Below are 16453 nucleotides of genomic sequence, written 5' to 3' on the forward strand. Positions count from 1 at the left end.
CTCTGAATTTATACTCCCCACCATTAGATAGTATGTCGTCAATACGTTGTACGACCCTCGCCCAATCAGTGAGTACATAAGATACACCACATTAAAACGTGCATGTCCCAGCACAAAACAGAAACTATGTTTAATTGGATATACAACCCGATGCAAAAAAAAAAGAAAGAAAAAACAGAACATGCAAGATACACATTAATTTACAAGACCATTAGTGCTGTGGCACTACACAATAAATGGAGAAAAAATATATATTAATAGTATTGTTGATTTACAGATGTCAAAAAAAAAGAAACATATCAAAAGAAACTGTTTCAAATTTATCTGAATTGTCATTACTTTTCCACAAAATAAACTAAAAAACAATAATATTATATAAGTAATGTGAAAATTAGGGGTAACCACACTATTACATAAGGATTTGTGTATGAACTTCAGTTTTAAAAATAGGGAGAATAAAAAATTTCTCTCTTTACAAACAGGAACAAATTGATTCATAAGCAGAAAAATCAGTAAGGGAAATTGTTGCTCTTGATAACAGACCAAAATCAACTATATCAACACTTATCAAGATGTATCAAGATGACAGAGAAAGAACATTTTAAAAAGGAAGACTGGACCAAAACCTAACCTGACGTCACAGGCATGTAGACAAATAGTATTGAGTTGTACCAAAAAATCTAATCAAGAAGGAAATCAAAGAAGGAATTATACTTGCCTTGTAGCCATATAAATGTATGGAGGGCTCTGCATATCATCTATTCTAAAATATAGGAAAAGCTACTAGACCACATTTAATGGCTAACACTAACAAGGAAAACTTAACTGTGCATACAAATACATGAGCTGGATCAATGAATGGATTGAAGTGCTCCTTAGTGATAAGAAGTTTAATTTGGATGGCACAGATCATTGGGCCTATTACTGGCACGATTTAAGAAAACAGTCAGGATAGTGATAGTATTGGATTGTAACACTTCGTGGCTATTATGTATTATATTATTTTATCTTTATTGTTTTTCATTTATGTCGCATTGCACATATGTTTTTGTACAGATACTGTTCCGTTTCCTTCCTCGATACCACATGTTATCTGATGGCTGGGTTTTTCAAAGTTACGATTGGTCCGTGACAGGATCAAGTGGGACAGAGTGATGTGGGTTAGCGGGAGATATAAAAGTGTGTGTAATGGATGTAAAAGGACCTTTTTCCCTCTTTGTGAGTGTGCACCGTGGACGGAAGGAGATACGATACGTAGCAGAGAGGAGAGTCAACCGTCGCTAGGGTTAAGGGAGATATGGTGCAGAAAGGAAATCCGTTTCCATTGAAGGAATAACAAAAAAGGAAGTGGAAATCACTGTCTAAAAAAGGAAGAGGACTAACTATTGTGTAAAGATTGTCAACGATTGTATTGTTACGAAAGAAAGCTTGTAAGTTGATTGGGTACTGTGTCCCAAATTTTTCTTTGTGAAAATTTTTGTCATCGGATTTATACTGCTTGTCGGGCAAAGCAGGGCCTCGCATTAGGAAGGAAATTTGGAAGGGGGAATATCGAGCAGTATTGTTATTGTGATGCTATTGGTTTCCATTATTGAACTGTATATTTGTATTAATATTGTACAGCATTTTTAGTCTAAAATAAACCTTAGTTTGTCAAGTTACACGTTTTCACCGACTATTCATTATCATTCCCTTTGTTTCATTCATTGTTTGTCTAAAACCGCCAACCATGTGCCTTGCAAAGTTTACAAGATGCTTTTGGTTTTAATCGAACAACAGAATTAGTGTTTATAATCCAGAAATATGAATTTCAAAAATATGAATTTAGAGGATTATCAAAACATACTTCATAATCATTTAGTGGAAGCTGGACCCAACATTTCTTGCCCAAATTGGATTTTCCAGCAGGACAGTGCACCCATACAACTTGAAGACTACAAAGTCTATAAAAGTTATGGACTGGAATGCCAGAAGTCCAAAATGTTTGGGGTTGCTGGCAACAGCAGTTTACAAAAATGGGAGATAGTTTCAAAGTGTTAGTGAGCTTAAAGCTATAATTGCTGATGCTTGGGACAAATTGAAGCCTGAATGTCTGCAGCAATTAATAGAAACAATGCCAGACAGAGTGTTTGACATTATTCAAAAAACAAGATGGCAATATTAGATGGTGATTTTGTGTGCAATGCTAAGATACAGCATAATGTCAGGATAAATATGAAACAGTTTATTGATATGTTGCTGTTTTTGATATCTGTACAGCAACATTATTATATGTTTTTCTGCCATTTATTTTATATCAAAATGTAGTAAATAAATGTTTTTTAGTGTATACTGGACTTAATTAAGCATTTCTTTTGTTATTAAGTTTTTGTTGATAGGCATTCAGATAAATATGAAACAGATCTTAATTATTATATTAATGGATATAATTAAAATATTAATATGTATGAAAGATATCATGTATAATACTGTAATATAAGTATTTTCTGTTTAGATACATTATATACAAATGTTATTTAATATATAAAATCTTTTAGTACAGTATTACATATTTAAGCACATTCATAACACACATTCATTATTTACATAATTTGTTTCTTTAAACATTACTCTGCACCAGGGGTTGCCAAAGTGGTCGATATAACATTATTGAGGGTCAATTATCAAGCATAAGCTAAGGATAAGGGGGAGCTAAGGATCAAACTTATCCATCTCACTGATTGTCAGTTATAAAAATTATTATTAACAAATATACAATAAATGAAAAAAATGCAAAATGAAAAATAGTAAGTACCTTTAAAATAATTTATTAAAATAGTAAGTTCTTTGTTTTGCTTGTAACACAAACTTTTTGGTGGGGATCGATGTGAGGTTTTGAAAACTTGTAGTGGATCGATAATCAAAATGGTTTGGTGACCCTTGCTCTACACTGAAATTAAATTTGATCATAATTTGAAATACATTATAATAAACACTTTATTTATTAACACAGATTTCAAGCACTGTGCATAAGAAAAGCTTCTTTCTTGTTATATATAACTATTTTTCCTATAAAAACATTTAAAAATAAAAATAATAATACAATTAGTATGTAATGAAATTTTTCACACATTTTTTAAAAAATAATTAATGCAAATCAAACAATTTTTCACAGGCATAATTATTTCTAATATTTATGAATAAAAAGCTATTTGTATTAGAGACAAATGAACAAATGAAGAAACATAATACTTACAGAATAATAATTAAAGAGAATAATATAAATCAGAATATTATCAAGAGATCAGAACAATTAAAAAGCTATAAAATAATAATATAAAATAAATCATAGCTGAAAAAAGAGCAGTTTCTGCTATTACCATATTTTCAACTCTCATATCTAACCTTTAATACTAAATTTACACTACAGAAAGATGAAGATAGGGGTGAGAAGTTGTAAAGATGGTGGATAAGACAGAACAAAGACCCCAGTCCTGTAAATGTCTTTCACTCCTTATTGTTATGAGGGGGCCACATATAACTTCTAGCATCAAATTAACATTTTCTTCTTTTTTATCTCAGTTCCTGAGTGTTTTGATCACTAATCCATCAGTCACTGGTCAAATTGATATCAAATTGTAGTAAATGCACGTGATAGTACAATGAACAGCGAGAGTAGGTACAATGATAATAAACAAAATTTATTATTCGATCCACATGGTGGTTTTCATTACACGGGATTCTAACTTGGATCCCAACTATAACATACACATTTGTATATGAAGTTACAATTAACAGGAGTGTTAACAAACAAAAGGGTGCACACTTTGCAACAATAAGTGTTACAGTCGGACTTTCTTGAATCTTTATAACTAAACTTAAAACTAACTTATATACTAAAAAGAAGAAAGATATAAAATAGGTGTTAGGAAGGTGGTGATGAAAGTATTTATAGTACCAGGGTTTTTTCGTGAAAGTCTTCGATCTTTCAGGTGGAGGGATCACTTCAGTTCATTTTCCACTACTCTTCTTTGTTTCAAAGTTTATATTTCCAAAATCATTCACTCAATTTTCAATTACTATGTTGACGCTATGGTTTTTCCTATCACTGCCAATAATTTCTGTCTTCCGTCCCACTAGGCAATGCTTCAGATCTTGCTCTTTCTATGTCTGTCCACTACGAACGATCCACCAAGAATGTCCACCTACTTCCCCAACTTGTCTCAGGGCTTTTCACTTTGGTGAAAAGCCCTGAGACCCTGAGAACTTCTCGGTGTAGTTCCCTGAACTGTCTCTCCACTCACAGGAAGGAAAGACCATTAGAAAGTTTGAGAAGAAAGATACAGAACAAAAGACTAAGGAACTTAATATTATGCTTAACACTAAAACATATATACAAAATATGGCATACTACCACAAAATCCCACACTAACTTTGGCCCAGGAATTTCAAAGATTCCCTCTCAAAGTTACAACTTCACTTGTATACTAAAGTACCAAACAATTTCTCACACCTACCCCAGTTCATCCTCTCTTCTAGCACCAGCTCAAAAGTTACTCTTCTTTACCTTGTATGTCCTCAGGTAACCTCTCACTCATTATACTGGTTATTCCAGGAAGGGGCACTCACCTTTAGGAAGGAAGAATTAAGGAAATTAAAAAGTTCTAGAAGTTAGAAAGAATAAAGAACAGTGGAAAAATGTAAGAACAAAAAGACTAAAACAGACATATGGCATACAGCCACATATAAATAATGAGATGATGATAGGTACAAAAATGTTGATTGCAAATTGGATTTTTTCAATGATCAACAGTTATTTTGGGAGTTAGGCATATTTTAAAAATTATTGTACAGGCATTATTGTATGTTGTACGATGCCTTATATAATTGTACAAGTATGATAATTATTGTACAGATGGCAAATGGCAACCTTAGATATGATGTTTTTGTTAAATACAAAGGTAATATATCAACATCCTGAAGCCAATGTATTGATACTAATTCACACTCTCGCTGTAATTAATTGGGCTATTATTATGCTATAATTAATAATTAGAAACTAAGTAATTTGATACTAGAGGTAGACATTAGCACCATCTCTTATATCTCTTATCTAAATTAATAATTCTAATAATTTACTAAATAATTTAGAACATTCTAGAAGAAAAGAACCAGTAGAGCAGGACATGAACTTGCAACCTCCACTTATCATGCGGTGTACTTTGCCAGTTATGCCATCCAGACCTTGAGCAAGTCTTCACTTCCAGACATATTTAAATTTAGATATAACCATTCACAGTTACTTATGTTGCTGGTTAGGGCAACTCCTATGCTCGTGACCTGTGTACCTGTCCACTATGGCACTCAGCCGGCTATTACTTTATCTGACATGGTATATATGTATACATATCAACATCCCTTTAACACCTTTTTAAATAATTGACACCATCAGTTTGCTTGCAAACTGAGCAAGCATCAAATTGGTCGTAACTTGTTTGATATCAACAAGTTACAATCAATGGAAACTTTTGAAATGTTCCAAGATCTAGAAAGGGTGAATGGATTAATTTTAAGGACAAAGAAATGTTATCGAAAGCATGGTAGTCTCTAGTTGATAACCTAATGAGGCAAGAGAATGACATAGGCTTGACTTAAAAAATTATTAATAGTATGTGTAATTATTTTATTTTAATTTTCTTTATATTTTTTATTTATTTTAATGTTTTCATTTTAAAAATATGTAAATTATCTGTTTGTAGAACTTTTAAAATATGTAAATCGAATTTGTTTTTAAATTTACAAAATTCNATTTAATTACAAAATGTTCTTTCAATAAAAATAAGTGTAGCTTTGGGCTCTCATTACTAAAATTGTAATTGTTTACCTTTTAATTTATTTTTACATTACTAAAATCGAAATTTAAATAATTATTGGAAAAAATAAAGAATGTTTTTTTTAACATGAGGCAGACCTCTGAATGGGTCAAAAACATTTGTTTTGATTAAACTAGTTCTGGAAAAGTGTGTAAGGTGTAGTGTGATTAGTATATTTGTTTCCAGTATTTCTACAAGTGCCTTCAAAATAAAAATTATTGCATCAATTTTATTAATGAAATGAAATCTTAATATTTTTGCATAATTCTATTTTATAGGTGAGTTCCTGGGTATCTCATATCATTATTTCTCAACCTACTCATGAAGATCGCAAAGCTGTATTATCTTGTATATTAAGAGTTGCAATTTGTTGTTGGAATCTTGGAAATTTTAATTCAGCAGTTGAAATATTAGCAGGTTTGAAGTAAGTAAATTTAATTATCTTAGTAATAATTTTTATTATAAATATCTTATATATATTATGCTCATATTCTAATCTGAGCATAATATACAGACAGAGCTGTACCGAACAGTTTTGGCATCCAAGGCAAACCTCATACCTGGCACCCCTGATTCAATGTTAATTACAAAAAACTTCTATGGGCTCATTTTGGTGCTGCTCGGAGCACATGCCCACTTTTGCCCTCCCTTAAGTTATGTCATATACAGATGTATTAATTAATATATGTGTTAGTATTATTGATTGATTGCAATTAGTTTTTGATATATATTGTTTTAATTTCAACTTAATTAATTAAATAATTTAACTTTAAAAATAAGGCTACATTTAGTTAATTGCAGTTTTTAAGAGCTTTTGATAGTTTTCTAATAAATTACAAAATTCTTGTTTATTTTAATATTACTGTAATTATAATTTTAAAATGTGCAAAATTACATTCTGTTCATTTTTCAATGATTTTTTTCAAAATATATGAAATTTGTGTATTTATACATTTTTTTAATCATTGAAGGCAATAGATTTATCAAATATTTGGTAAGTATTTTGTTTTCAGTGATAACAATTATTCAAATTATTTTATAGTAGTTTTGAATTTACTTTAAACACAAAATAAAGAATTTTTAGTTTTCAGATAAATTAAATTTAAATCTATTTTAAATTAATTAATAAAAATATATTTCTCTTTCAGATCAGAAAAATTAAAACCATTCTGGCTATCCATATCTGATCAATTAACTGTTCTAGATATGTTGACTGATGCACTATTAACTTCAGAACCTTCATTAGAATATCAAGAAGCAGTTGAAAGAGCACTTGCTATTCCACACAGTAAAGTTATTCCATTTTTTGGTACATTTTTGAGAGATTTGCAAGCTGTTTTACATGGTATGCCAAGTCTTATTGTATTGCCAGCATACAATACTCAAAATCTAGAGGTAATCAATATTTTAATATAAAAAGTAAAATTATAAAATAAGTAAAATTAAATCTAGATGTTAATTTAAAAACTTCTACATTAATAATTACAAAATATCTCTTTAACTTTGCTATTAGTTTATATCAGATTTTCATGGTGAAGATCACTTTATGTCAAGAATTGGAGTAGGAGGCATCATTAATGTTGAAAAAATTACCCATGCTCACCAAATATTAGATGATATACAAACATTTCATATTCATGCTCAGCAAAGACTTCAGACTATGATAGAGATAGCAACAAAGGAGATTAAGTATGTAAAAATATTATTTAAATTTTAGTCTTTATAAATTAGTGTAAACTAAAAATTTATATTTATATATTGGTATTATATATATCATGGATAAATATTTAAAATTATATGGAAAGTATGAATATTAATAAAATGAGATATAAGGTGTGATCAAATGAAAAGATACTTTTCAAAATATCATGAATTAAAACTACATACAAAATACAAAAATCAGTAAAAGGAATGAAAATTATTCTTTTTAATGTATAATAAAGTAGATAATTTTTATTCTTTTTACTGGTTTTTGTGATATTTTGTGTGTAGTTTTATTCTAAACAATCAGTTTTTTGCTGTGATGAATATTTTTTTTTTTATCATGAATTACATGGTACACAAGATACTCATTCTTTTTGTAGTAAATAGCCACAAGTGTATGTGATATCACTGCAGCAAGACACTGGGTACAATATTGGTCACTAAGCAGTATCACTACGAATTAGTTGTCTCTCAGTGGTGCACATCATGTAGGAAAATAGAGCTGCCATTGATGGACATTACAATGGAAGAACAGTGAGGTGTGATACACATCCTATGTGTGGAGCTTGCTGTCTTCTCCAAGGCTGTTTCTATGCTTCTTTGAAAGTTTGGCTGCTGCTGTTAGCATTTTTTTGATACCTTTATTGATAGCATTTATGGCCTGAGTCAGCTGCTGGTCTTTATAGCTCAAAACTGAGTACCACATGACCCAATACATACACAAACTTAATCATTTGCATATCTCTGTCACTTCTATTGATCTTGCAATTTTTCAAGTGACTATGTGCATTCCTTCATGGTGTTGTGATTTCACTTTTGAGGAGTGTAATGACATGATAGCCTTACCATGACATATTTATATCAAACTTATATAACTATTTATACCTAATTTCCCAAATGCTATTAACCCTTTCCTGTCACCTGACAGGAGTGGGAATTTTGTGGGTCCTGATTGGTGGTTTTGCCAACAGGGAGGGGGTCCTGCCCAAAGCGATCGTTAGACATGGGGTCAGAAAATGGACACTTTTGGATTAGTCACTGAGAAGGAAGGTCAAGAGAGAGACTGAAGGACCATGCGTGAGACAGAGATCGACAGTGAGAGCCCAGATAGAAAAGGTGGGACAGAGACTAGAAATAATTGAGATATCTGTTCCTGAGAGGTCCCTAGAAATACCTCGGTGAATAATTGTTAGCATCTGCATAGTATTAACTCTGATGCTGATAGATTGGACATCCACTGTGATTAACCACCCAGATCAGGACCCCCATTGTCTAACTTCCGGTAGATTCCTCTTACTATTTTTCTCTATCTATTTCTATTAGTTGTAGTGTTATGTTAAGGTTAGTTGTAAGTAGTTTAGTTTTAATCAAAATGTATGTAATCAAATTTTTGTTTGGAAAAATTTGAGCGAGAGCAGAGACCTTGTAAATATATGTGTTATTTTGTCTCTGACGGGCATCAGTTTTCAGTTAATCAAATAATTTGGCTAATAAACTGTTTGTTCCTCGTGGCTTGGTCGTATTATTATGTGTTCTACATTTGAACCTTTCACAAATTAAGTAGTAATAACTATTTGAAATTAATTATTAATTTTTTCTTAATTATTTATTTAGTTGTGGAAAAATGAAATTAAATAAAATCATTGTTATAATAATTTATTTGTAAGTTAAAAATGCTGTTTTATCATATAATGCCATCTAATATTTATTAGAGATCAGAAAAATGAGTATGTTGAAAATTTTTCTGTTTCATATTTCAAAACTATTAGAATATCTTTATCTATGAAATGTAAATAATTATGTACACTATTTTTTATAATTTATATAATAACAATCATCAGCTATTATCTGTCACATATTTCTATTTTTCAAAGTTTCATCCATCCAAAATTCACTTAAAAAACATTTTAAAAAAATAATAGATTTTAAGTTACAAATTTTTTGTTTTTATAATTTATATCTTTAAAGCATTGTATATTTGAAGTTTGCAGATAAGAATTCCTCTTTACAATGCTAAAATAAATTCAAATGATAATATTATTATTATTTTTGTTTCTTCAACAGTGACAAGAATGGACTTATTGAGCAAAATGATGATTTTTATGAAATAGATATAGGTGCATACAGACCCATTCAACCACTGAGTTATGATCATGGAGTTAGTTTTGTACCACTTACAGAAAAGTCTGTTGATTTTCATAATCTTCAATGTTTACATCATGGAACAACTGTGATCCATCTGGAAGAAGAAAGAACTCGTTCAGTTCTTTGTTATCTAAAATTAGAAAGAAGTAATTCTTTATTAACATGGTGTAAACCAGCTTGGAGTTCTCTTAGACCAAGTGGATCTCAAGATTATTCCCTTAATTTACATATTGAAGAACCAGTATCACCTGGTTTGCTTTTAAAGTATGACAGTAATGAAATAGCAATAAATAACCTAGAAGAAGGTTTTATTGATTTGGGATATGTTAAAGAAATTACACTTGGACAAAGCAATATTGATATAGGAGCTCTTTGTCGTCGACATGGATTAGAAGAAACTATGCTTGATCAAAACTGTATTAAACTTTTATATGGAACTAATCTTTCTGATAATAGGACAATTGAATTCTTTGCTCCCAAATTAGTTGCACGAGTATGGTATGAAGGTTTACGTCAGTTAATACATCTTTTAAAAAGGCAATATCAGCTTTGTGATAGAAGGATTCATTGGTTGAAAGAACAATACCTGTATTTATATTTTGAAGAACAAGCATGCATTGGTCCAACACCAGCTGAAGCAATTAAGGTGAAATTTTTTTCTTTAATTAAAAGTAGTAATTACTAATTATGATAATTTCTATGTAGAAAATAATTACTGAAATAATTATGTCTGAATAAATTTTTTATAATTTAATAACAATGAAAATTCATTTTTCTGTTTATTAGAATCATGCTTATTGTAATCATGGATATTATTGATCATTTAATGTAATCAGAATTAGTATGTACCAAAACACTATACAATCAAACCTCCGTTTATAAACTTAATTCATTCCTAAAAGTTGTTTCAAAATTGATTTGTTCTCAAACTGAAACAAATTTTTCCAAAAAATAAGAAACAATGCAAAATGGATTAATCTGTTTTTATCTTCAAAACAAAGCCTTTTATTTGCCTTTTTAGCAGCATTTCGTGCATAAAAATGTCTACAAAATGCAATATGATTTTATCTATATCCATTATATATATATATATATTAAAAGCAAGGTGTTTCATCACACAAACCTAAACTAACACTTTACAAAAAGTGCTATAAATAGAGATTTGACTCTGCTGGGATAAAATATAATTAAATTAGTCAAGACATACAACAAGTACTTTATCCACACTTTCCAAAATGTTTCAATTGCTTTGATTTAAATTAATTAATTTTGATTTTATTTTTAATTTTAGTTTCAATTTTGGTGTAAAAAGCAGAGTTTTAATTATTATCTTTTAGTATTAGCTACTTTATATTATAATATTAATGTTTAATATAATATTTATTAATACTAAAATAATATATTAATAAACTTTTGTTATTTAATTTGAGTCAAGTACGAATTATTGGATGCCATTTATAACCATATCCATAATCCATAATGCATAACTATATTATGCAAATGTAAATTAATGCAGTTTTTATTAATTAATTTGATTTAAATTGAATTGTGAGGTTTACCAAAAACTGGAATTACCCCATGTGCATTGAAATCTAATTTGAATAACAACATTGATGGTTTATGTTATGACATCTAATGACGTGAGGCAAACCTTGGTGCTACAACTGAATCAGTAGCAGGGGCGAATTCTCTGGGCTTGCTTAGCATGTGCTGCATGCTTAATTAAGAGAAAGCTTTGACTGTCATTATACTTTTTATATGAGAACAAATATGCCAATAATAATTTATTGTAACATGTAAACTCTTTTATCATTTGTGTTAGCTTTTATGTTGCCAGCTAGCAGCTAGCCGTTTTAAGTCAGTGTGATGCTTGCAGGAACTCGATTGCTTGCTCGTGTGGAGGTTTGCTGCAGCAAACAAGTGCACATGCATGATGTCATTCAAAGCATTTAACACGACCAGATTGCATCAAAAACTTGCAGTACCTAGTCAGCATACATGTATTATATTGTTTCAAATCTACGTTGTGAATGTGAATTGGTGTGAGTTACGTATGTTGTTGCTATACATTATTTTATTCACACCAAATAACGTTTCTGCCTATTGTTTAATGTGGGGGTCCCAAACTCTTTTCACAGCGGGCCAGATAACTGAGAGAATTACAAGCGCGGGCCGCATAACCATTTTGTCCAATACCGTATACTGAATACACAAAAAATAAAGAAAACCAATGTATTTATTTACCAATACACAAATATGATCGCTGCAGCAAGCTTGTAATTGCTTTTCTTAGAAACTTCATTGAAGGTACTTAAACAAAAAGCACTCTGATATCCATAGTTACCAAATTTTTTGTTTCACTGATTTTCCTAAAAATGATATTACTGTCAGATGCAAAAATCAGATTGGACCACTTCTTGCATTTTTACTTACACTTATTTTAATTTTTTCTACATCTACAATCTATGATAATTCCATATAAATAATTATTTTAGATCATTTGCGGTACAGTGTAGTAAGCCGATGAACTGGCCTTGTAGGCTGGATCTGGCCTGTGGGCCTAAGTTTAGTGACCTCTAGTTTAATGCTAGAGATAGGCCCATTATTACTATTATAACTTTCACTTGCCCAAAAATTTTAGTCAGGATTCACCCCTGATCAGTAGTTCTGTTGTTGATTGGTTGGACCCAGTGGCGTGTCATCCATGGTAGCTGTGGAAGCATCGCTTCCCTTGTATTTTCTAAAATATAAATACATATTGTGCAATTATTTTCATATTTTAACATACTTTGAATTACTTAAAATTAATATTTTATTATAATCACATTATGTATTTTATTACAAATTTCTATACATGTGAAAAACAANTGGAATTACCCCATGTGCATTGAAATCTAATTTGAATAACAACATTGATTGCTTGTGTTATGACATCTAATGACGTGAGGAAAACCTTGGTGCCACGACTGAATCAGTAGCAGGGGTGAATTCTCTGGGCTTGCTTAGCATGCGCTGCATGCTTAATTAAGAGAAAGCTTTGACTGTCATTATACTTTTTATATGAGAACAAATATGCCAATAATAATTTATTGTAACATATAAACTCTTTTATCATTTGTGTTAACTTTTACATTGACAGCTAGCAGCTACTGTTTTAAGTCAGTGTGATGCTTGCAGGAACTCGATTGCTTGCTCGTGTGGAGGTTTGTTGCAGCAAGCAAGTGCACATGTATGATGTCATTCGAAGCATTTAACACGACCAGATTGTATCAAAAACTTGCAGTACCTAGTCAGCATACATGTATTATATTGTTTCAAATCTAAGTTGTGAATTGTTGTGAGTTACGTATGTTGTCGCTATAGATTATTTTATTCACACCAAATAACGTTTCTGCCTATTGTTTAATGCAGTGGTCCCAAACTCTTTTCACAGCGAGCCAGATAACAGAGAATTACAAGTGCGGTCCACATAACCATTTTGTTCAATACAGTATACTGAATACACAAAAAATAAAGAAAACCAATGTATTTATTTACCAATACACAAATATGATCACGGCAGCAAGCTCGTAATTGCTTTTCTTAGAAACTTCATTGGATATCAGAGTACTTACATAAAAAGCACTCTGATATCCAAAGTCACCAAATTTTTTGTTTCACCGATTTTCCTAAAAATTATATTACTGTCAGATGCAAAAATCAGATTGGACCACTTCTTGCATTTTTACTTACACTTATTTTAATTTTTTCTACATCTACAATCTATGATATTTCCATATAAATAATTATTTTAGATCATTTGTGGTACAGTGCGGTAAGCTGATGAACTGACCTTATAGGCCGGATCTGGCCTGTGGACCTAAGTTTAGTGACCCCTAGTTTAATGCCTATTCCTATTATAACTTTCACTTGCCCAAAAATTTTAGTCAGGATTTGCTCCTGATCAGTAGTTCTGTTGTTGATTGGTTGGACCCAGTGGCGTGTCATCCATGGTAGCTGTGGGAGCACCACTTCCCTTGTATTTTCTAAAATATAAATACATATTGTGCGATTATTTTCATATTTTAACGTTCTTTGAATTACTTAAAATTAATATTTTATTATAATCACATTATGTATTTTATTACAAATTTCTATACATGTGAAAAACAATGATAAGATTGCTATTGTGCATTCGAATATAAATTGGTATTCTCAATGGAAGAGCTGTATTTTTGAATACGGAACAGCTTCCACAATGAAAATATCTGAATCATGTAAAGCAGCCAGATTACATGCATTTGTGCATGGTTTTTACAGAGCACCAACCTTTGGTGGTTTAGCTGGTGGATGCTACACACCAAAATATCAAATAACGCTTTCAATGATTCCATCCATTAGTCACTCATAGGAAGCTATTTGACTAAGTGGATTGTTTGAGATTTAAAAAGTAAAGAATATTTTGTTATTTTTATGTTCGTTTCTTTACAAAGCTATATATAATTATAATTATATTGTCAGATTTTCAGACAAAATCTTTAGAATTTTTAATTTTTATCAGTTTTAGATATTAATAATTTTAAATAATATGAAAAACAATTTTCTGAAGCAAGNGCAGCCAGATTACATGCATTTGTGCATGGTTTTTACAGAGCACCAACCTCTCGTGGTTTAGCTGATGGATGCTACACACCAAAATATCAAATAACGCTTTCAATGATTCCATCCATTAGTCACTCATAGGAAGCTATTTGACTAAGTGGATTGTTTAAGATTTAAAAAGTAAAGAATATTTTATGTTATTTTTATGTTGATTTCTTTACAAAGCTATATTTAATTATAATTATATTGTCAGATTTTCAGACAAAATCTTTAGAATTTTTAATTTTTATCAGTTTTAGATATTAATAATTTAAAATAATATGAAAAACAATTTTCTGAAGCAAGTTTTAATTTTTTAAGCAAATTTTAATGGAGAATTTTTTGATCTATCTAAATTACATTAGTGAATTGCAATATTTATATTTGTGTCCAGACTATATTGTCAAGTCACTCTTAGAAATAAAAAAATATTATAATTAATGATGATCTGAATAAAGATGTACTAAAAGAATTATATGATTTAATATCATTAATTTTTATGTTACCATCTACAAATGCATCTGTTGAGTGCAGTTTATCAACCATGAAGCAAATTTGCAAGGAACACACAGCAGTCAGAGGAAAGATTGTTGTGTTGTGTGTGTATACTCAGGTGAACAATACAATACAAAATTGTACGCAAAAAAATGCAGCTTTATTTTCCTTTTTGTGTGGTTCTCCATACACCTGGTTCTTTAGGATCCCAACTATGTAGCTTCTACATGTACAAGATAGTTTCGATATGTCCTTTTGTATGAACAAAGGTGGGTGACATGTGTCCACAACAAATGATTAAAAATTGAGATATATTCCCGAAATATTTAACTAACTTATATACTAAAACAAAGAGAAAAGAGGAAGATGAGATGAAGGACTCAAAAAAATGGAAGGGAAACAAAGAGAAAGTTGGTGGGATACCCGGGCCTTTTGTAGATCTTCAATTTTCACAATGTCAAGACTTGCACTCAATCCGTCTTATTCTCTGTCCTTTTCTATATCAAAAATCTGAAAATTCCGAAGTATTCACAAAGCTCTCGATCTCAGCGATCACAGTACTGTTTGTTCGTTTCTTTCCAAACGACTTTAGGTATATTCCTTGTCCTACTAAGCACTAACTTCGACCACTTTTTCTTTCCTTCTGCTTTCCTTGAATGCTATCTCAAGAATGGCGCTGTCTCTTTTCTGACACCATCGGCACTTTTTTCTCTTTTGTTCCGCCCTTTCTGTTCCTGGACAACAGTTGCCACCACCCATAGAGAAGGAATGAATGAGAAAGTTCTAGAAACAGTGACATGAAGGACAAAGGATTGAGATTAATATAAAACTTATATTTAACCCCTATGTTTATAGGCATGGCATATTGCCACAGTTGTCACTAATGTTGCTTTCAATAGAAAAAGAGCTTTTAAGAACTTTGATGGAGTCAACAACAAGTGATTTTTATGATAAAGTAATTAACAACTTTGCAGAAAAAAAAAATTGCCAAATAGAGTTAGTTCATAAAAAATAATAAAAATAATTTATATCTTTGTTTTGTGTCAATGTATCTATTTTAGAATTAAAATAAATGAACTGTTTATTTTTGTCATTTCTAGTATTTGTTTAAAATTTTTATGGAAACTGTGAGGTTCCAGAATGGGTCAAAACTAAAATTTAATTTTTACATGTTAAAAGCTAAATGCTATTGTCAAGTAAGACCAAAGGTTATGTTAGTTATGTAAGAGGGAGGAGAGAAAAGAAAACTAACTGTTAAAACAAACGCAAAGACGACTGATATAATGGATAAGGTGAAATGTTAGCTGGAGTAAAGGGAACTCTGACACAAGCGTTCATAAACAGTCAATCAAGGTTAAAAAAAGTCGAAAAATGGGAAAGATTAAACGGTTAGAAAAGCATCACATGCAATCATTAAAATCCAAAAATTGACAGAAAATAGAAACAATGGGCTGAATTATGAGCACATGGCTTATAGTTTTATCAACAAACTCCGGTCAGAGTCAACAAAAAGGTATTGGACAGACCTTTCTCATGACTTGATCAAGTCTCGGTTTTCATCTAGAAACAAAAGGGAGACCAATCAGGAAGTGAGGAAGGGGATACAGGACCAATCAAAAGGTGAGATTCGAGGGAAA

At 30.7% G+C, this 16453-nt stretch overlaps 1 protein-coding gene across 4 annotated transcripts in view; it reads left to right on the forward strand.

The window, feature by feature from the left end:
• Nucleotides 1-16453, forward strand: part of LOC111634715 — a 187109-nt gene that overhangs the window by 92591 nt on the left and 78065 nt on the right. For all 4 annotated transcript variants that reach the window (XR_002758268.1, XM_023379554.1, XM_023379555.1 and 1 more), the window contains exons 19-22: nucleotides 6131-6276; nucleotides 7001-7247; nucleotides 7366-7541; nucleotides 9621-10347. Coding sequence is in view for 3 of the 4 variants with exons in the window: in XM_023379554.1 (XP_023235322.1) it covers nucleotides 6131-6276; nucleotides 7001-7247; nucleotides 7366-7541; nucleotides 9621-10347 (1296 nt within the window). In the remaining variant the exon portion in view is untranslated. The remainder of the gene's footprint in view (nucleotides 1-6130; nucleotides 6277-7000; nucleotides 7248-7365; nucleotides 7542-9620; nucleotides 10348-16453) is intronic.

This window comes from Centruroides sculpturatus, unplaced genomic scaffold (genome assembly GCF_000671375.1).
Source record: "Centruroides sculpturatus isolate CEXI.00-Female unplaced genomic scaffold, Cexi_2.0 scaffold971, whole genome shotgun sequence".
NCBI classification, from domain to species: domain Eukaryota; kingdom Metazoa; phylum Arthropoda; class Arachnida; order Scorpiones; family Buthidae; genus Centruroides; species Centruroides sculpturatus.